General features: G+C 38.9%; 1 protein-coding gene across 6 annotated transcripts in view; it reads left to right on the top strand.

Annotated features, from left to right (window-relative positions):
• LTBP1 (latent transforming growth factor beta binding protein 1) overlaps positions 1-22,723 on the top strand; it is a 740,867-nt gene that overhangs the window by 653,987 nt on the left and 64,157 nt on the right. For 3 of the 6 annotated variants that reach the window (XM_049870391.1, XM_049870390.1, XM_049870393.1), the window contains 2 exons: positions 6,924-7,049; positions 11,357-11,500. In XM_049870391.1, coding sequence (XP_049726348.1) covers positions 6,924-7,049; positions 11,357-11,500 — 270 coding nt within the window. The remainder of the gene's footprint in view (positions 1-6,923; positions 7,050-11,356; positions 11,501-22,723) is intronic. The other 3 variants (XM_049870392.1, XM_049870394.1, XM_049870396.1) reach the window with 1 other exon arrangement.

The following is a 22,723-nucleotide window of genomic DNA, read 5'->3' as shown; positions in this document are numbered from 1 at the left end:
TCTGCATTTTCCAGAACAAAAGTTGATTTTTATAACACGTAAGGCCCCTATTCTCCTGCCTTGCTGGTGTTGCCAGACCTCAGTGGACTTTTTTGAAAGACTCTTTCCATATCCTATTGTATTGTCTGGACCATCTTCAAATCCAGTTTTTAATTTCCTATTGGCTAAATTAGATTCTTTAGGCTCTGTGCTCATCTCCATTTTAACCCTGGCTTCCCTCTTGTGAGAGAGACCTTAATCTCTTTTGGGCCAGCAGCTGTGCCATTATTCCTTTGGGCAGCTATTCAGCTTGTTTAACATCTTTCAATTCCACTTCTTGCCTGGGATTTACTGTCTCCTGGTCAGCTTCTCTTCCTTTCAGTGAGGAGTACGGGAACTGCATTTCCCCTGAAGCAGGAACTTACATGCCTTCCACTGTAAGCCCCTTCTCTTTGGATCTGTTTTCCTATGATTCTGGCACCAAATGTTTAACCAATTCCAGTTTGTCAGGAAGCCCTGGACTAAAGTAGTAGAGCATTTCCTTTTTGTGGAGAGATCCAGGATCGCTGATGCTAGACACAGGCCAGGCAATTCCCAAGGCTTGTACTTCCTTAATGCCGGATAGACTTTTCTTCCAAGAGTTCCTGGAAAAGCATTCTCTTTGGAACTTGCAGTACCTGTGATAATTAGATTTCTAGTATAATGATAGTTCTTGTTTTAAGGACAAAGATGTCAAGGTTCAAAGAGTGTTTGATTAAACTGAAAATCAGAAAGTAATGGATCAAGGAGTAACAGACTGTGTGTTGTGACTTCCATCTTGATAGTGGACAAATTCCCGTATGCTTGTTGGGCTCAAAATTTGGTTAGTTCTCTTCGCCATTTCAGGACTACCTTTTGTAACCATCACCGTGGTGGAGGCGAAAGGATATAATGGACAAAGCCCCAACTTAGATTCAGAAGTTTGTTCCCAGCTAGGCGCCAGTCCATTGCCAGCTCTACCTTTAACTAATTGGGTACCCTGAGGCAAGTTCCTTCCCCTCTCAATGCCTCAGTTTTCTGGTTCTTAAAATGAAGGAATTGAACTAGATAACGCTCAAGTCTAGTACTAAATACTTCTAGATGAACCATATGATTCATCTGGTAATGTTCCGATGACAGGAAGGCCTTTTCTTCCCAACCATGCAGTCACTATGGAGATTTTCCTGTGAATGATTTGTTGCTAAAAATGATACTCCCATTCCTATCATCTGCCTCTCCTGAGTGACCTGGCAGCAGAAGGAAGGCTCATTAGAGAGCTTCTTCCTCTCATAGTAGATACGTCTTGCTCAGAATGAGAAAGAAGAAAATCGACAAAACAAAGGTAGGTGATGTTAAAAAGGTGAGAAAGAGAAGAATTTTTTTCTTAACTCAGAACAAAACAAACTGAAGAATGCATCTGAGAAAAAGAAATCCAAAATTGTGCTAACAAAATATACCCAAATACCCGTTTCTTACCATACACATAGACTTTTCTGTGTGTAATACAGAAAATCTAATGGAACCATTGAGGTTTCTATGTTACGAATTTCATTTCTGAGGACTTGGAACACAGCTTTAATTTCTTGGTCAGTAAACAAGCTTTTTTTTTTTTTTTTTTTACCCCAACCCCTTTTAGAAAATCATGCCTCCTTTCAATACTGTTTTCTTATTTCATAGTTCAGTTTCCCAAAGTGGAAAAATTATACCCACTGTCTGGTCTTGTACCTTTATTTGAGAGTTGGGGCACATAGTTGGAGTTCTATTCTTATTTGAGGACTCCCTGATAATAAGCAATAGGGTTTGAAAAACTTTTGGTCCATTGAGAAATGTATTAAGGAAAAAGCAGAAGGACAAGGAAAATTGATCTGCCAAATATGTCTATAGTTGTTATTGTTTTTGGTGTTGTTAGGTGTTGTGAAGTTAATTTCAACTCATAGCAACCCCATGTGACAAGGTAAAACTTTCTGTAGGGTTTCCTAGACTATAATCTTTATGGGAGCAGCTGGGTGGGTTTGAACCACCAGCCTTTTGGTTAGCAGCCAAGTGCTTAACCATTGTACCGCCAGGCCTCCTTTCTCTGTAGTTAAGACACTCAAACTGTGGGCCTGTCAGTTACTGACAGCGTTGATTCTTTTAAGAATGAGTCACTTCAGTTCCAACACCCCTCCACCTTCACTGGGCTGTGGTCTGTTACCCTTTCTAAAATATTCCCTATTGAAGAGCTAATCTCCAGCAGTCATTCCATCTTATTTTTTCCTATTCATTCAAATTCAAAAAGTTGGCCATCTAAACTTTCTGTGTTAATCACTGTTATAGTAAGTCTGAGACTACAAGGCACCCAGCAACCTATAATCAGCCTGGAGATTGTGCACCTTCAGGCCAAATATTCAGTTCCTGTGACAGTAACAAGAAATCGTTATCTACTCTAGATAGAATTAATTAAAATTGCATAAACCGGTTGACCAAACCCATTGCCATCAAGTCAATTCCAATTCATAGCGACCCTGTAGGACAAAGTAGAACTGCCCCATAGAGTTTCCAAGGAGCACCTGGTGGATTCGAACTGCCGACCTTTTGGTTAGCAGCTGTAACTCTTAACCACTGTGCCACCATGGTTTCCTAAAATTGCATAGAATTAATAAAACGGAAAATAAGAGATTTTACTTCAAGCATCTGGATCAAAAAGCCACCAGATTTCTAGTAGCTACTTTCCTTTCCTAACCTTCTTCCCATTTTAGTAGAGAAATAAGCTATTGGTGGGGTTTAGTTGAAGATTACTCTGTAAAGTATCCCTGATAAACACAGTAATGCACAGAATGGTATGGGAGCTAAGAGCAGAGGGCCTTTAAATGTGCTTCTATGAGTCAGAATCGAATCAATGGCACTGGGTTTGGTTTGGTTTGGTTTTTGGTTTTGGAAGTAGTAAAGAAGGTTCCACAGAGGAGCCACTCCTTGGGCTAACTCCTGAAGGGATAGTAGGAGTTTCTGATCAAAGCAATAGGTAAGGACTTCTAATGTAGAGGGGAGTATGAACCAAGCCAATTAGAAATTAAAGATGGTGGAGTTTTCAAAGAACTCCAGTAGACTGATATGGCTGGAGTGTAAAGTGGGGAGGAGGTTGTGCTGAGAAACATGGCCAGACATGTGGCCAGGGGCCAGATAACAAAGAGTACTCTGTGCTCTGTGAAGGAGAGAGGTCATTATCCTTACCCAGGAAAGATACTGAACATTCTAAGCAAAGGAATGGCACCGACAGATACGTATTTTGGAAGGAGCACATTGGCAGCAGTTTGGATCAGAGGGAGGGGGGCAAGACTGTAGATCAAGAAGCCAATTAGGAGTAGAAAGAGGTGGCTGCAGTACTCCAGGAAAGATGAAAAAGAAGCATGATAGGAGAAAGACAAGGACTACTTTGATATGAGGAGTAGGAGAGAGGGAAGGGTCCAGGATGACACTAAGGTGGCCTGGATGGCTAGTTGGAGTCAGTGATGAAGGGGATATGGGAGAAATGGGGGTGAGGTGAAAAGGGCATGATAATAAGTTCATTTATTGTGAGCAGTTCCAGCAGGCATTCGATAAATGATCGTGAAGGACAGAGGTCAAGCCCTGAGAGAGACTGAGAAGTCATCAGTATTTAAATGGTAGTTGCATTTCTAAGTTTCCTTCCAGCCCTTAAATCTTGTGATTCAGTTAGTAACACAATCTCTCTATCAGACACCCTTTTCAGGGAGTCTAAAATGAGCAGTGGCCTGTGTTAAGTGATTTGGTGACATGATGTGGTTCTTCCTTACATGTTCGTGTCAGTAAATAAATTATAATCCCAGTCTTCTGCTGACGTTGAAAATAAATCAGACAGATTTACTGAGTGTCTTTTTTATGTCAGATGCTGCAAGGGAGGTTCGTTTTTTTAAATGTGAACTAAATATCAGTCCCTAAGTTAATTGACTTTTCAGTTCAAGCGTTAGGAAATAAGATACAGAGGGATAAAAAGGAAGAATGGAGGTGAGCGGAATTCCTCACTCAGGTCAGGAAGTGGGGAGATTAGTAGGAAGACAGCTTTAGGCTTGATGAGTTTGAAATTATGACAAATGATCAAATTGGAAATGATTAAGAGTAAGACATATACTTGGGAAAGGATCCTGGCTGGAGATGCAGACTTGGGATTCATCTGAGGGCTGAAGTAACTGAAGTTGAGAAAGTCTGAGGAGGGTGGAGATAGAGTACTGGGACCGCAGCAGATCCCAGGAGGGCCTGGGCTTTGGAAGACACCCTCTTCCAGGCTGTGAAAGGGTGAGGGTGAGTCAGAGTGGTTAAGGTAGGAAAACATGTGGAACATGGGATGGGAGAGTTCAAGGGGGGGTGACAACCAGCCTTAGAGCCAGGGTGAGGATGACTGACTGGCAGTTGGTCATTAGACTTACTGATGGTCTATCATTGTTGGCCTTTCTCGGAGGAGTTTCCATTGGATAAAGTGTTAGGAAGTCAAAGTCATTAAAGATGAGGAGGATTATGTACAAACTATCGAATGGAAAACTGATTTGCTCTGTAAACTTTCACCTAAACCACAACTTAAAAAAAAAAAAAAAAGCAATGGGGAGAAGGAAGTGGAGGGGTTATAATAATAATAATTATATGTGTATAATGTTGTTAGTTGTCATTGAGTTGACCCCATGTCACTCATGATGATCCCATGTATGCAGAGTAGAGCTGCTCCATAGGGTATTCAAAGCTGGGACCTTTCAGTAGCAGATTGCCAGGCCTGCGTTCTGATATACCTCTGGGTGGGTTTGAACTGTCAGCCTTTTGGCTAGTAGTCGAGTACTTAATAATTTGCACCACCCAGGGTTGACATGTGTATAATAAATATATATAAATGTGTTTAATATTATTATTGACATATATTGAATGCTTCCTATAGGCAGTGTTCAGAGCTCTTTAAACATGTTGTTTTGTTTAATCTTCTCAGTAATTCTAAGAAGAACATATCAATATTATTATTGTTTTTGTTATTTTCCTTTTACAGATGAGGGGTACACCCACTCCTCACTGGTCGACAAGTTTAGTTTCCAAAGACCAGGTCATTATGTGAAAATTGGTGTTACACAAAAATGGAGGATGACCACATTAGATCACAAAATGGAGGATGACTACATCATTACATAACTGCCAGTTTCATCATTTCATAACTGCCAAACCACTGAGAATCATGGTCCAGCCAAGTTGACATATATAACCTTAACCATCACAGCGAGTGTTACTCTTGCCTCTCACCTCAGCATTTGTTACTGCCGGACGTATGTCGTTAATGTGCAAAATAGTTGGATAGTATTTTATTATTGTCATAAGTACAAAATATCAGGTAATGGGATAGTCAATAAGGGAGGAGTAGGTGTATTAGGAAATAAAGGCAATGAGCGAGACCATTGAGACATTTTGCAGTGATAGAAGGAATGGAATAGCATACTAACTAGGGTGGCATCGTGGTCATGCGAAAACTTTTTTCAAGAGATTTGAATATTGTTTAAGGCAGACAGGGAAGGAGCTAGGGGAGAAATAATTGAAGAGGCTGGAAAGAAATTAACTGATGGGACTAGATAGCAGAAGAAGTTGATGGGAATGAGAGAAAGGGCCCAGGCTTGAAAGGAAAAGAGAATCAATTTACTTTGACTTGAGAAAATTAAGGAAACTTTGATGGGATAACTCATATTTTACAATTCCAAAGTGAGATAGTCTCTGAACTTATATTTGGTAGTGTCAATGTTGGAAAATTAAGATGGAAGGTGAAACAGATGCTGAAAATAATTGTATGTATATTATTTTCCTTCTAGATTATTTCTTGGACTTGCTTTCTAAAATTTTTAAAGGAAAAGCCCCATTAATACTACTATCAACTCCCCCTAAACTAAATTGTCAAGTGCATTTAATTTTTCATTTTATCACTTGGATCAAAAGCAAAGTTTTTATCATATATATTTGATGCTTTAATTGCATTTCTTATTTGCTTCTCCAAAAACATGTGTTTTGGAACTGTTAAGTCTGGAATCAAAGAGAGCAAAGGACCTGGCAGATGAAAGTGTGCATTGTGGCAGTAAACTAAAAGAATGGAAATGAAAGCGTGGAGAAGAAAATTTCTAACCGTAAGGGTAAAGAAGAGTAATATCTAAAAGTTGGGGTGTAACTTTACAATTGAGACATCACTTTTTACGAGAACATTTTATCAGTGTAAACAAAGGCACAGGATCAGTATTTATCATCATGTTTACAGAGAACAAAATGAATTCACAAGTTGCCCGCTGGCTAATCAGTTGGAGAAACACTGACATTTAAGACCTTAAATGTCACTTGGTGACAGGAAGTCTTTTTTGGTGAATAACCGGCATTGGCTGCACTGTGGAACTCACCAGAGTCACTCCCTTGACGTCCAGCAAATGCTCTTTAGCCTTGATCAAGGTCATCTACAGGTTTGAATAATCCATCGCATCTACAGGTTTGAATAAACCAGTATCCAGGGAGGCCAGAGCTTCTTTCAGCCAGAGCTCGACAGATAGAACTATTTGCGTTTACCATGACCAAAAACAGTGACAGCATTTTTCACTTGTTTTCATCGTAGGAATATACACTCCTTGGAAATAAAGAGCTGAAAACATTTCAGAAATACCGATGGTGGTGATTATAATGGTCGTTTCAGTTTATAAACATTTCCTGAGGAAAAGTAAATGTTTTCTCCTAGATCCTAACATTTTGGCTATTAAGACATTTCCGTCAAAATATTTTATTTATATGTAAAATGTTTTAAAGTGCTTTCTGTGTAAACATGATCATCTCATACTAATCAAGGTGTGTGGAGTACCTCTGTCCATCATTAATATCTGGTGTTTGTCAGCTTGTGCTTGTTTTGTGTCTGATGTTAAATGTCTTTTTTGCAGATATTAATGAATGTGTAAACAACACTGTTTGTGACAGTCACGGGTTTTGTGATAATACGGCTGGCTCCTTCCGCTGCCTTTGTTATCAGGGCTTTCAGGCCCCACAGGATGGGCAAGGGTGTGTGGGTGAGTGTTTAAATTTTTTCCCCAAGATGTGTCACATCTCCCAATTGATAAGAAATCAAAATGATGAACAACAGGAGAGATTATAATAAGCAAAATAATGTGTGTAGAATTTCATCAGGATTTTATTTTGTCACACAGTATTGGGGTGTATAAAATTATGTATGGTTTCTGAAATGGCTGGGTGTGTTAAGAAATATAGAAGTATAACTTTAAGAATTTTTTTCAAAAAGAACATCTGTTTAAACTTTTAGCCAAGTATGCGGAACTCTGTAGTCCCTCCTGCACGGGAAACAGAGTCTGGTGTGTGGTATAGCTTGTCTGTCTTCAAAATGCACCTCCTTAGGCAGTGTATTTAAAGAAAAGTGTTGGCAAGAGCTTCAGTTTCCAGGAATGACACCCATAAAATGATGCTTTGGATTGTGCAACTGTATTTCTTCAGTCTGTCTTGGGATTGGTGGGGCTGGAAGGAATCTTGAATACCATCAGATGTTCTAGAATCTGGCTAACACATTCTCATATAGAAGAAGAGATTTTATATTTTAGTTTCTGATCAGCTGTGATTTCTTCAAATCCAATTCATCAGGAAGCACATTTGCAATTAGAACAATTAAATGGGCAAAAGAAGAAAAAGAAGATTATTAAATTCAAAACTTCACAGAATAAGGCAAGACCTTATTCTTATTAGGAAAATATCTATTTTCACTACGTGAAAGATGCCACATGAGGAGGAGTCAGTAACTTCATAGTTTGAGAATTAGCAATTAAAAGATTAGTTCATTTTCATCCAGATTAAACTGGAAAACAGAATCTATTCAGAGGTTTAATGATACCACTCAAATAATAATTGCTCTTATGAGATTAATTATGAAATTTAACTAACTCCCAATCACAAATAAAAATTATTTACGAAGCTTTAATGTGGTTTTGAACATAAGCATCTGCCAGTCAAAAACATATGTTTTTGAAAACCCAGTCGAAGATACAAACCCAGGTACTTACTTAAATTATCCTTGTTGTGAATTGATATCATCTTTTTTGTTTCCCCATTATTAGAGTATATTTCTGTTTTAAAACATGCTGGTGTACAACAACACAAACACAGAAAAGTCGTTTGCAGTGCAGAGTAAGACTGAAGAAATGGCGTTGTGTATGGGTCATTTATGGGCGAGTCATAACCCCTCTGACCTTCATTTCTCAGAGTCCTGAAAAAGCTAAGGGGATGGATATTCCTTTAAAAAGTGAAGGGATTGCACCAGTGCTTTCTCTTTCCAGCTCCAGATTGCTGACACGTAATGGTCACTAGGTGGTGCATTTCAGGCATTACTAAAAATTGCTAATTCTCAAATCTTTAAGAAAATGGTGCCTTTTTCTTTTTTTGGATTACTAAAGAAAGAAAGAGTCAAATCAAAGAGTTCAATAGAAAACATGTTTTCCTCTTAGTCATTTTAGTTTTTGAGCTATGGAATCTATTTTTTCCTTTGTTTAGTAACAGCTGAGTTATAGAAAGACTGGATTCCAAAGTGGGAAGACAATAGATTTCACTGCAGCTCAGCAGCTACTACTGAGTGCCCACTGTATGCTATGAGCATCCCAGACACTGGGCTTCATGCTGGGACGAGGACAAAGAGGAGATCCCTGTGCTTGAGCGAGAGACACAAACACATTGGTTATTTTGATGCCAAGTACTGTGTGTGGACAGGAAGGTATATACATCAGGGTGTTTAGAGAGCACGGAAATCATCCGCAACATCCCCTTCTTTACAAGTGAAGAATTAGTCACAAGAAGACATAGCTATTTCATAAGACAGTGATGGCTATCCTAGTCTCTATTTTTGACTTCCACTTTGGTCTCCCTTCCACCCAATACAGATAATAAAATTCATTTGACATTCACTTAGTATTTTGACTACTAGGGCCTGGTCTTTTCTTCCCAGCCTCACTACCTCCTTTCTTACCTTTTATATTCCAGCAACATGATGGTAATTTTGGTTGCTCGTGTAACTGTTCAATTATTCAGCTGATGTTTGTTTCTGCTCCTTCTGCTGGGAATATACTCCCAACCTCCCCTTCCCTGTACCTGGACTCATCCCATTCATTCTTGAAGACTGATATTGGGTGTCATCTCCTCCCAGATGCTACCCTTGCTCTATCATTCACTCTCAAGCTGATCTGTGACCCCTCCTCCAGCTTCCATAACACTTTAAGCAAACATCAATTATAATGGTTTAACAACCTTTTGGGGGGATAATTTAATTATGTGTGTACCACACGTCACCCCCTTCTCCAAGACTAGAAGCTCCACATGACTGAGAATTTTGCTTTTTTCTCTCCCCTGGGTCTGGCACAATGCTTGACCTGTTGTAAGCACTCAGTTAATTTTGTTTCAAGTATTAACTGTTTAAATACCAGGTATTGAACCACTGACTCCACATAGCTCCTGTACCGCTGGTTAACATTCATCTCTAAGCAGCCAGATGAGCACCCCCAAATCCATGTTAACATTTCAGTTCAGCACATGAAACACCAACCTCAGGTAAGGAATATTTGTTATCATTTGGTGAATCAACGAATTCCATCTTATTTGCCTATTTATTCATTTTTCAAAAATATTAACAGAGCACCTCACTATGCTGGGTACTATGTAGAATCTCAAAGATGAGTATCCATGAGACCAGCCTTAGGCCACATGTCTCCTCTACCTGAAGCCTGCATGCTCTTAAGCTATTGCTACCACCTCCTTCATTTTTCATTATCTCCACTTATCCTTCAGATCTTGACTCAAATGTCACTTCCCTAACCCATGACTGCACTTGAGGTCTACTGCTGTGCTCCGTAGGTTTCTTTTGTAGCACCTACCTAGCTTGTAAAATGATCTAATCATTTCCCTGACTTGACTATAAGCTCTGTGAAGGCAGGCACTGGGCCTTCTCCTCAGGGCCTGGCTCATAAAAGTAAACTGGAAGATATTTCTTGATTAGATGAGTGCAGTCTGGTGGGAGAGGTCTCGATAGCTATGTAATTAAATAACACAAGTTAGAGAGTAGACATTTCCATTTGACATTTACCTAAAAATTGATAAATGTGAACTGGCAAATTTCTAAAGTACATTTTTCTAGACTAAATTATGACTGTCTAGGCTGATTAAATGCACCAAGTCTCTGCTTTACTTTATGTCGTAATGTCATTTCTTAAGCTAAACCCAGCTCATTGAGTTTAAGTCTGTTTATACACAAAGTGAAATGGAAAACTGAGGTATTTTGTCTAAATAAGTCAAGATACATAATTTTTTTTGTCCAGTTGGCTAGGTATAGGAGGTGAAAATAGGATTTTTTTTTCTTTACTGAGTGATTTGAATAATTGCTCAAATTCTTAACTTTGTATGAACCATCTCAAAGTGTGCTTATGAAAGCTGATGCTTATACATTTTTAATGCATAAAATGCATGAATATTTTGGATGTCTAGTCAGGCACTGACTTGCTGAACTGGGTACTCATTAATATTTCTTAGGTAGAGAAAGGTAAAAATACTTGTCAAGGTCAAGCATAATATCCACCTTTCTTTAGTGCAGTGTACTTGTACAGTTTTGAATAAAACATACTTATCAGTGAGATTCCTCGCTTGTATTTTAATTATGTTGTATTTAAGTATAGAAGAAAATCATTTAGCCAAATAAATGAGAAATGTCAACAGAATTTTAAATCTTACAGTGAAATCAGTGATAAGTTATTACACCAATTTGTTTCATGTGTATGGTTGATATACCATAACTAATATTTATGGGGTTCTTTCCTTCATTTCTCAAAGGGGTAGACAACCTGAATTCCGACTGTTAAGTTATAGACATTTTGGCTGCTAGAGAACTATGTTTTCAGACATTTAAATAGATTTTTTTTAATATTTTTAAATGAATGTAAAGAATTCTATGGTTTCTGAATTAACAGTATTTCTAATTTTCTTTGAATTCGGAACTGAGAGTAGAATATTTGGTCATTTAAGACTTCATTATTTCAGAAAGTCAGAGATGACGAAACAGAGGGTCAAAGGGTACAAATGATGCTTGCAGTACAATTCCATGGTGTGCCTTAAAACTAGAATGAGAGTTTTGAACCTTTGCTTTGCATTTTTGTGGTTCTATCATGCAAACCAAATAATAGCAACCCCGTCCCTAAAAGAGCAGAAGGGGCTTGATTGCTCACTGGAGATCTCCTCATTTCAGCAGACATGACCAGCCTTGGCACAGCTGGTAAAATAAAGAGCTATCAGGAATGAGGCACACACCTAAATTGACCCATGCTGTGTTTTCCAGATGTGAACGAATGTGAACTGCTCAGTGGCGTGTGTGGCGAAGCCTTCTGTGAAAACGTGGAGGGGTCCTTTCTGTGTGTTTGCGCAGATGAAAACCAGGAGTATAGCCCCATGACTGGTCAGTGCCGCTCCCGGGCCCCTGAAGGTAAGTCACAGTGGCACCGTGTTGGGGATAGAGGTCTCCTCTCGGGCATGGACCGCCACAGTCTTGAGCTAAACACCCTGTGAGTGAGGTGAGAAATAACCAAATGTTCTGGCGCGATGTTGTCTCAGATGCTCCCGTGCTCTTTCCCTGCCTGCTTTATCAGTGGAATTAGGATGTATGATGACTGGATAGATGGCCTCTAATGTGCTTTCCAGCCCAGAGATGCCATAAGTTGAGTAAAGGATCCAAGATTATGAGAACATTTGCTGGGTATTGTTTAAAATTTAGAGAGCTTTCAGCTTAGGTTTTCATATGGCATCATCTTGTTAAATTACATAATCCACCTTTCTCAGCCCTTGGAGAGAAGTATTTTGACACTGCCTTAAATTAAAAGCAACGTATACACCTCTCGGGATCTATAGTGGCTTCTACTTGGAATTCCTGAGGTGTTCTTCCAGAATTTGTCCTAGAGAGTAACTGTATTTACATTTGCTTAAAATTCGATTTAGGCTATGTCATCATTGTATGAATTGAAAGGGAGAGCTGATGGTTTTCCAGATAAATTATTCAACTTCCAGATCACCTTTTTACTTTGTGCCATGTAGCTGTAGCTCAGTTGCATTTTAAAGAAAGCAAAGGACCAAATGGTCCTTTGAGAGCCAAATAAAATGAAACATGGAATATTTTACTTTCTTGTTCAATCTCAGTAGATTTTATCCATGCTTCTACAGTAGCTTTCATGACTCTCCTATAGGGTATATTAGTTTCATGTACACATGTAAAGTAATTATCTTTGCAAGTAACACGAGAAAAAAAAAAATTTTTTTTTGAAGTAAAACATAAATATATTTTCATCCACACTCATTTTTCCTCTCAGTTATTTAAATAAACATATGTTAGGTGTGCAGAATTAAATGAACAGACAGTAATTCAAAAACACTGTCCATGATGAGTGGCAGGGAGGGGAAAAGTGGGACTCACAGCTTAGTGGACACTGAGCTTCTGTTAAGGGTGATGAGAAAATTGGAAACAGTGGTAACCATTGAACAACATGATAACCATAGCTCGTGTTACTGAATTGTACATGTGAAGAGGCAAATGATTTGTTACATATATGTTTATAACAATAAAAATAAAATATAGTAGAGACTAGGAAAACAGAGCACTGTCCAGGGACAGGGGAGAGGGTATTTTGAAGGAAGGGATTGCTGTTTGTTCAGTGACAGCCATTTCATCTCGTATGCCATAGAGAGAAGATGTTTCATCTTAGTTCTACCTTTGATAGCAGAAAACAAAAAACAAGCAAAAACCTGGTTGCCTGATAATAGGAGATCGGTTAAGTAACTTTTTTTCTTGTTTGCCTTTGGTTCCATAGAGTGGCACCCCCCACACATTTGAATGAAGTAACTCACATATCATAATATTATATAGTCATTAAATGGACTATATGAAGATTAAGCAGTCATGATCAATGCATATGATATAATGTTAAGTGAAAAAACAAAAACAGGATATTCCAATGATTTATGATCTATAAAGGGAAGGAGGGGAAGAAGGAAAAAAGGGGGAAAGACATAAAAAGATAATAATTGTTAGACTTGATAGAGATTTTTTCCTTTTTATCCAAATTAAACCAGGATTCTGTTCTGCTACCCACTTTCTAGCTGTGTAAACTTGGGCATATCACTGAACACTTATGAGTTTTGGTTTTCTCATCTGTAAAATAGAAAGGTTGGTATCTATCTCACAGAGTTTTATGAATAGTAAATGAAATAATATATGTAAAAGACATTTGTAAAATGCAAAAGAGCCACATGTAAAATGCCATTTGTTAACGGCAGTGTGTACTGTATGAAGTATTTAAACAGCTAGGTACATCCCAAACACATAGGGGATATCTATTTCCCATCCTTTTATGATCTCTTCTGAAATGGTGTATCTTTTAAATATAAATTTTTTCTAGAATGTTTTAGTGGCATTAAGACATGGTTCATTCAGTTCACATAGCTTCAATTAGTGTATGAGTTTGGGATCTGTGATGGTTAAGGTTGTGAGTCAACTTGGCTGGGCCATGGTTCTCTGGTTTGGCAGTTATGATGTAGTTTGGTAGTCGTATGATGTTAATGATTGCCTCCATGATAAGATTTCATATAATGTGATCACCTCCATGATAGTATCTGCTATGAGTAGCCACTCAGTTGAAAGGGAGTTTCCTTGGGTGTGTGGCCTGCATCAAATATAAGTGGACATTCTGGCAGGACTTGTGGGCTTTTGCTCACTCTGATCCTGCAGTTGGCTCCTGTTCATCTGACCTCCAGTTCTCAGGACTTGAGTTAGCAGCTTACGTGTGGTCTTGCTTGCCAGTCTTGGGATTCATCAGTCTTCGCAGCCTGTGAACAAGAGCCCTCCTCTCTGACCTGCTAATCTTAAGTTCTCCATGCCCTGAGCAATGTAATCAGGAAACGCCTGTATCCTGACCCACAGACTTGGGACATTCCAGCCTCTACAACTGTGTGAGCCATTTCCTTGATGTGAATACATACATACACACATACACACACACACTTTACTGGTTTTGCTTTTCTAGAGAACCAGCCTAAGACAAGATCCTAAAGTTTGCTCATTTCATTTTATAGAGGTTAATAATAACCCTTAATAGGATTATAAGAGAATCTGAATCATTTTTGCTGAACTGGACTAGCTTTCTGTGAACTACATTGTCCTGCTTCTTAACACTTTACACTGACTCTTCTTGCAAGCTTGTTCCTCACCCCCTGCTTTTCAAGTCTTTTTGCAACCAAGCGCCTAACATCTGTTATGGCTTTTGCTTTCTCATCGGTTGTCTCTCTTTTAGCAATGTTCTTAGTCAGGGTTCACGAAGTACCTTCCTCCTGCTCTTTCAGAGAGCATCATTTTGAACACTCAGCTTCGCAAAGCTTTGTCTGCTATAGTCTCTGCTTTCTCTTAATGTTATATTTAATCCTTAAGCTCTTTGGCTTCTGCTACATATTGTACATCCCAATTGTTCTATTGCTTCATATCAGTGTGGTCTGACTACACCAGTAAATGAATTTATTAATATCTGTGTATAGTTCCTGGAAAACTTAGACTGATTATATGGAATCTTAAGACTGTTGTGATGGCATCTTCTTCTTGTGATGGCAATCCCCTAGCAGTGTCCTGAAAGACTGAGTTCAGCTATGAACTGTAATAGGAGCTGTCTGTCATCAGAGCCAATAACTGATTAGTTATTTGAAAAAAAAAGTGATTAAACCTGGAAGTCATCAAAAAGATAATGTAGCTTTTAAATTTTTAGTTTTTAACTTAAAACATATAAATATACATTCATTCACCAAACTTTCAAGGTCTTTCTTTGAGTAGAGGTGTGCTCTTTAGTTTTTGTATGGCTTGTCTTGCCTAGGACACGTCTATTATATGTTATCTACATTGCCCACTTTAAAGGGAGTAATCATTTATAGACATTTGCAAAGCAAATGAGTGCAAAATCCCTGTAGATTTTTACAGTTGTCTCGTTCACAGCTAATTCAGTAGCATTCCTTTTACTGAATCAACTTTATCTGGTGTTTCTAAAGCATTCGACTTGTCCTTGAAACAACAGTTCTTTTCATACTCGTATTTTATTGCTTTACATACCCTTGAATTAAATTATATAATTATGGTTATGAATACAGTGGCGCAGGCATGTTGGAGAATAAAGACAGCTGACTCTTGAAGGCATACTGCTCAACCTATAAGGGCCGCATTGTGTGGACCTACTTAAGAACAGCCTTCTGGCTGTGGGCACCAGCCAGGGTGTTTTTCAGATGGAGCGAAACATTAGTTAATCCAGCAAGTTGGTTAAATGGAGACCAATTAAAACGGCTTGTACCATAGTCCAGTCAAAGAATTTGCTGCTACACAGAATAAAATGTTTTGTACCAAATTTAAATAAAGTGTTCAACTAGGATTCAAATTAATTTCAGGCTATATTTCATATCCATAATCCTTAAATATATGTTGTTGTTAGTTGTCATAGTTAATTTTGACTCGTGGCAACCCCATGTGTGTAGAGTAGAATTGCTCCATAGGGTTTTCAAGGCTGTGACCTTTCAGAAGCAGATTACCAATCCTGTCTTTCAAGGTGCCTCCAAGTGGATTTGAACCACCCCACTTTCGGCTAGTAGTTGAGTGCTTAACTGTTTGTGCCACCCAGACTTAAGTGTGTGCATGCATAAGTCATATTACATATGACTATGCGTATGTGTAGTCATATATATTGTATAATACTCATAATAGATATAATGTTCATAATATATAAAATACACATCATTATAAATGTGGGTAAATATATATATACCCACTCCTCACTTATCAACATGGTTAGGTTCCAAAGACCAGGTTATTGTACGAAAATGGGGGAGGACCACATCATTACATAACTGCCAAATTACATCATTACATAACTGCCAAACCACTGAGAATTATGGCCCAGCCAAGTTGACACATAACCTTAACCATCACAGCCAGAGTTACTCTCGCCTCACACCTCAGTGTTTATTACTGCCAAACATAGGTTGCTAATGCACAAAGTAGTCAGATAGTAGATTTTTTACTATTGTTGTAAATGCAAAATATGGGATAATGAGATAGTCGATAAGTGAGGAGAAGGTGCATACCTTTATAATTTATAATATTCGTGATGGTAATGATGAATGATAAATGATAATGATCATCCTTACTGAAAAGCAGTTTTTGTTGCTGTGTGCCATCAAATTGATTCTGACTCATAGCAACCCTATAGGACAGAGTAGAACTGCCTCACAGGGTTTCCAAGAAGTGGCTGGTGGATTTGAACTGCCAGCCTTTTGTTTAGCAGCCTGAGCTCTTAACAGCTTTGCCACCAGGGCTCTGAAAAGCAATTAGGAAAGATAAATTTACAACATAGGCTATAACATTTTTGCTCAGTTGTAGAATTGCCCCAGGACAACCCATATTCCAACAATATATTGATATATAATAAGCACTAACCTAATAACCTGATGTGGTAGCCTAATAAGGTCAGAACTGGGGCTAAGAGGTAGAAATAGCAGGAAAGCAAATTTCAGATCAGTATCTGGAGGAACTCGAGGCTTGAATTTTTCTTCAGTTCTTTCAGCTTGAGAAACGCCAAGCGTGTTCTTCCCTTTGGTTTTCCATTTCCAGCTCTTTGCACATGTCATTATAATACTTTACTTTGTCTTCTCGAGACACCCTTTGAAATCTTCTGTTTAGTTCTTTTACTTCATCAATTCTTCCTTTTGCTTTAGCTGCTTGACATTCCAGAGCAAGTTTCAGAGTCTCCTCCGACATCCATCTTGGTCTTTTCTTTCTTTCCTGTCTTTTCCATGACCTCTTGCTTTCTTCATGGATGATGTCCTTGATGTCATTCCACAACTCGTCTGGTCTTCGGTTACCAGTGTTCAATGCATCAAATCTATTCTTCAGATGGTCTCTAAATTCAGGTGGGATATACTCAAGGTCATATTTTGGCTCTCATGGACTTGCTCTGATTTTCTTCAGTTTCAGCTTGAGCTTCCATATGAGAAATTGATGGTCTGTTCCACAGTTGACCCCCGGCCTTGTTCTGACTGACAATATTGAGCTTTTCCTTTTCCACAGATGTAGTCAGTTTGATTTCTGTGTGTTCCATCTGGCGAGGTCCATGTGTATAGTCGCCATTTATGTTGGTGAAAGAAGGTATTTGCAATGAAGAAATCGTTGGTCTTGCAAAATTCTATCATTCGATCTCTGGCATTGTTTCTATCACCAAGGCCATATTTTCCAACTACTGATCCTTCTTCTTTGTTTCCAACTTTTGCGTTAAAATCACCAGTAATTATCAATGCAGCTTGCTTGTATGTTCTATCAATTTCAGACTGCAGCAGCTGAAGAAAATCTTCTATTTCTGCATCTTTGGCCCCAGTGGTTGGTACGTATATTTGAATAATAGTTGTATTAACTGACTGGAAGAGATCCATATTTAGGCCTAGTCCCAAGAAAGGTGATCCAACCAAATATGGAAATTATAGAATAATATTTTTCATCATTAATATCACATGCAAGCAAAATTTTGCTGAAGATCATTCAAAAACGGCTGCAGCAGTGTATCGACAGGGAACTGCCAGATATTCAGGCCGGTTTCAGAAGAGGATGTGGAACCAGGGATATCATTGCTGATGTCAGATGGATCCTGGCTGAAAGCAGAGAATACCAGAAAGATGTTTACCTGTGTTTTATTGACTATACAGAGGCATTCGACTGTGTGGATCACGACAAATTATGGATAACATTGCAAAGAATGGGAATTCCAGAACACTTAATTGTGCTCATGAGGAACCTTTACATAGATCAAGAGGCAGTTTTTCAGACAGAACAAGGGGATACTGCATGGTTTAAAGTCAGGAAAGGTGTGTGCCAGGGTTGGATTCTTTCACCATACCTACTCAGTCTGTATGCTGAGCAAATAATACGAGAAGCTGGGCTATATGAAGAAGAACGGGGCATCAGGATTGTAGGAAGACTCATTAACAACCTGCGTTGTGCAGATGACAGAACCTTGCTTGCTGAAAGTGAAGAGGACTTGAAGCACGTACTAATGAAGATCAGAGACCACAGCCTTCAGTATGGATTACACCTCAACCTAAAGAAAACAAACCTCCTCACAACTGGACCAATGAGCAACATCATGATAGAGAAGAGATTGAAGTTGTCGAGGATTTCATTTTACTTGGATCCACAATCACCAGCCATGGAAGCAGCAGTCAAGAAATCAAAAGATGCATTGCCTTGGGTAAATCTGCTGCAAAGGACCTCTTTAAAGTGTTGAAGAGCAAAGATGTCACCTTGAAGACTAAGGTGTGCCTGACCCAAGCCATGGTATTTTCAATCGCATCATATGCATGTGAAATCTGGACAGTGAATAAGGAAGATCGAAGAAGAATTGATGCCTTTGAATTGTGGTGTTGGCGAAGAATATTGAATATACCATGGGCTTCCAGAAGAACGAACAAATCTGTCTTGGAAGAACTACAACCAGAATGCTCCTTGGAAGCAAGGATGGTGAGACTGCGTCTTACATACTTTGGACACGTTGTCAGGAGGGATCAGTCCCTGGAGAAGGATGTCATACTTGGCAAAGTACAGGGTCAGCGGAAAAGAGGAACACCTTCAACGAGGTGGGTTGACACAGTGGCTGCAACAATGGGCTCAAGCATAACAACGATTGTAAGGATGGCACAGGACCGGGCAGTGTTTCACTCTGTTGTGCATAGGGTCGCTATGAGTCAGAACCGACTCGATGGCACCTAACAAAGACAACAAATCTGGAAGAACTTGCCAACAACTAGAACTACTATCTCATAAGACAGTGCTTTTTACCCCAGAGGTGTCTAAGAAGAGGTGGGATACCCGCTGGCAGACGGTGCCCACTTCAGTAGGGTGTGGTCCCAGGTGGCCGTCAAGGTACTTTCAAAGTCTGACATCCTAAGATTTTTATTTTTAAGCTGCTATTTAATCTTAAACTACTTCTAGGCTCCCACATAGTTTGTTTTTTATTTTTAGGTATGATCTAATGTTTTTCACTGCCTGGGCCTTAAGCCACTAATATACATTGCTATGTGTTGCCTAAAAGCATCTGAAGCAGAAATAACTAAAAAATGTCCAATACCAGACCACTCATCATATTTAAGAGGGTATGGATTTTTTTTTTATGGATATGAAATATAGTCTGATGCTTTATTTCCGCAGTGCCTGCGATAAATGCTTGATAAAAACTTCATGTCCATGGGCACTCTGAAGGCAGCAGTAAAGTTTTGGCAACTGCAGCCTTCAAGCCTTACCCACAAAATGTTGTTCTCTGCAGTGATAGGTGTGCAGAGCAGATTCTGTGATAGGAACTGAATTTTATTTTTAAAACAGAAGCTAGAATAAAAAGAACACAATGAAAAAGGTATATATTATAACTGATGCAAAAAAATTGATGCAGGTGGTTCCTACTTTAAGAAAAGCAAATTGTCAAAATCAGAAACTGAAAACTATATATAAATTTGCATTATAAAATAATTGTTCACTTTATACAATAATTCATTGTATTTTTTTTTTTTAATATCTAATTTCTTTAGTACATTTTAGAGCTTATTCTCACATTGTGAGCTAGATCCTAGATCTAGAAGCTGCCTTAGCAGTTTTCTGGCCCAGCTCCTTTATTTATAGGTAAGGAAATTGTGGCTCCGATAGAAGTTCTGTGTTACCCTTAGGGTCATATAGCTAATGAGTGGCAGAGTTGGTACCAGAACCCAGTTCACCCAATGCACCATTCCAACACTCAGGACTGAAGACTCATGACACCAAATTCTTCTAAAAACTGACTTCTTTTTTCACTGTTTTGTTTTCATTATTAAAATAATATGTATTTTTCTTAGAAAATTGGAAAGCATAAAAACATATCAAAAGATAAATCACCTGTAGACTGACCACCCAGGGATAACCTCTCTCGCCATGTTGATCTCTAGGCTTTTTGAAGGAACATCCCTACTCCTGCCTCAGTGGACCCATCTTCCATTTCAGTGCACTGAAATTAGACCCCCATACTCCTCATCTGAGTGAAATTGCTTTCTCCCAGGTCATCAGTGAGTCCCTCTATGCAAAAGTATTTAGTCTCATCACAGTCTCCATCTTCTGAAACATTGAACAATGGTTTCTTATAGCCCCCCTACCCTCTTTCTCCTCCCTTGGACTGATTGCAGGACATGGTTCTTCCCTGCATCCTCCTACCTCTTGGACTGTTCTTTCTCTGTCTCATTCTTGGGCTCTTCTTCCATGGCTTGTCCCTTAAATATTGATGTCTCACAAAGTTGCATGTTTACTCCTCTTTTTACTCTCTATTCATCTACTTCTCTGATTCAAACTATTAAATATATGGTGTTGATTGCCAAAGAAATATCTTTTGCCCCCACCTCTGTCCCAAATGCCACACTGGACAATTTCCAGCTGCCTGTTGGACAACTCTCCCAGGCTGTCTTGTAAGCACAACTGACTGAAATTATCCCAAACCAAATTCCCTCTCCTAGCTTGTTCCTCTATTTTTTTTTTACCTCATCAGTTGTCAAATGTCAATACAAGCATCAATACTGGAAATCCCAAAGTCATACTTTTATCTTTTCCCCAATCTTCCACACCATCATCATATCCTGCCATTTCCACCTCTGCAGTGCCCTTCACATCTCTCCCTGCTCTTCTCTTACTGCTGCTGCAGGCCACACCCTCAACATTGCTTACCCAGACCACTGTAGTAGGCCCCTGACTTCTTTCCTTGCCTCTCTCATCAATTCCTGCTCCACGCTATTGCCAGACGTCAGATTTTGGTACATACATCTGATTTTATGTCCTTCTTAGATCTTTCAACAGCTTTCCACTGCCTACAGCATGAAATTCAAAACCATTAGCAGGGAACAAGACCATATATAATCTGTAATCTAACCAAGATATTTAGCTTCATCTCACTCATTCCCCATACCTTAAACTCAACACAACCCTGCTCGTTGCTCCCCAAACATGTGCTTTCCCCAGACCGTGCTTTTATTCCTGCTAAATCCTCTGCCTGCTGTTCCCTCCCACACAAACCATTTTCTTGAAATCTTACTCAAGCCTTTAAAACTCAGCTTAACACTTACCGTGTTGTCAAGCTTTCCTCAAATCCCCAGGGCAGAATGAATAGATTCTGCCTTTTTGCTCTCATAATAACTTTGTTCATATAGTTAACTGTCTCTGTATCTTATTCCTCTTTGTTTTTCCAAACTTTCTGGGCGCATGTAACCTAGCTTCCTGTTTACCACAGTGTTTGACGTAAGGTAGACGCTCACCAACTATCGAATAAAATTGTCTCTCCACTTTCAAGGAGTGTATCCTTCCATAACTCATCCAGTTCATCCCCAGCTAGTTCTGTAAAATAAAAATAATCGTTCATTTTCTCAAAGGTAAAAGGGACACACCTAAAAGAGGAAATTTTTATTCACACTTACATGTGGGGGATAGTTCTTCTGCTTGCTTTGGTTAAATCACACGTGGAGCTAAAGAAGGAAGGGCATTTATGTGCTGTCAAGGGACAAATCGTGCGACTCATCTGCATGGTTCTAACAGTTGAACTCAAGCAGGATTTTTGCTCTCTCTTCCTGGAGGGATACTCCATAGGTTTTGTATATGTACATGTTTTTTAAAGACAGGAAACTGCATATAATATCAGCTGAGTGTTACATTTGGCAAAGTAGATTTTTAAAATGTGTTTAGTTAACCTTTAAAATAAATTAATGCTGAAAGAGTTTTTAAAAATAGTTTCAGATTAGAAATAACACCTTTGGTAGGAAGAAAAAATGAAGGCAGGAAGATCACAGTATTTAGAATGCAGACATTGTAAAGTATAGTAAAACTCCTGAGGTCTTAGTTGGTCTTTTGTAGTAGGTGTATATATAATACAAATGTAGGTACACCTGAGAAAAATAAGCTTATTTTAAAAAGGGAGGGGCCCAAGTTTCTTCCTATATTCAAAGACAATATTGAGAAGAGTTTACTAATTACCAAACCTTGCTTTTAATCAATTTTCTGCTTGCTCTATATAGTATCCGAAGGCAGTGGTGGTTCAGTCGTAGAGTCCTTGCGTTCCAGGCAAGAGACCTGGGTTAGATTCCTGGCCAGGGCATTTCCGTTCAGCCATCATCTGTCTGTCAGTGGAGGCTCACATATTGCTATGATGCTGAACAGATTTCAATGGAGCTTGCAGACTAAGACAGAGTAGGAAGAAAGGCCTGGTGATCTTCTGAAAATTGGCCAGTGAAAACCCTATGGATCACAAAGGTCTAATCCCCCACCTGTCATGAGGATGGCACAGGACTGGGCAGTGTTTCATGCTGACTCAATGGCAGGTAACAATAACAACATATATAGGATCTAAGACAATAAGTTTCTGATAAAGAGATGTCAATATTTTAATGAACTGACCTTTCAGTCAAAGTGACAGGCTTAAACTATACATATAACCATTTTATCTTCTTAATACTACAAGTTACACTCATACTGTTACATTAGAAATGCGTCTTGGATCCTAGAATTTGCTGTAAATTAGGTCTGAAGAGAATGGTTTGTACATTCTTTTTAAGTATTTCCAGACATTTTCCCTGTCCCTTGAGCCTT

This window comes from Elephas maximus, chromosome 26 (assembly GCF_024166365.1).
Source record: "Elephas maximus indicus isolate mEleMax1 chromosome 26, mEleMax1 primary haplotype, whole genome shotgun sequence".
Taxonomy (NCBI): domain Eukaryota; kingdom Metazoa; phylum Chordata; class Mammalia; order Proboscidea; family Elephantidae; genus Elephas; species Elephas maximus.
This window is presented reverse-complemented; position numbering and strand designations above follow the sequence as displayed.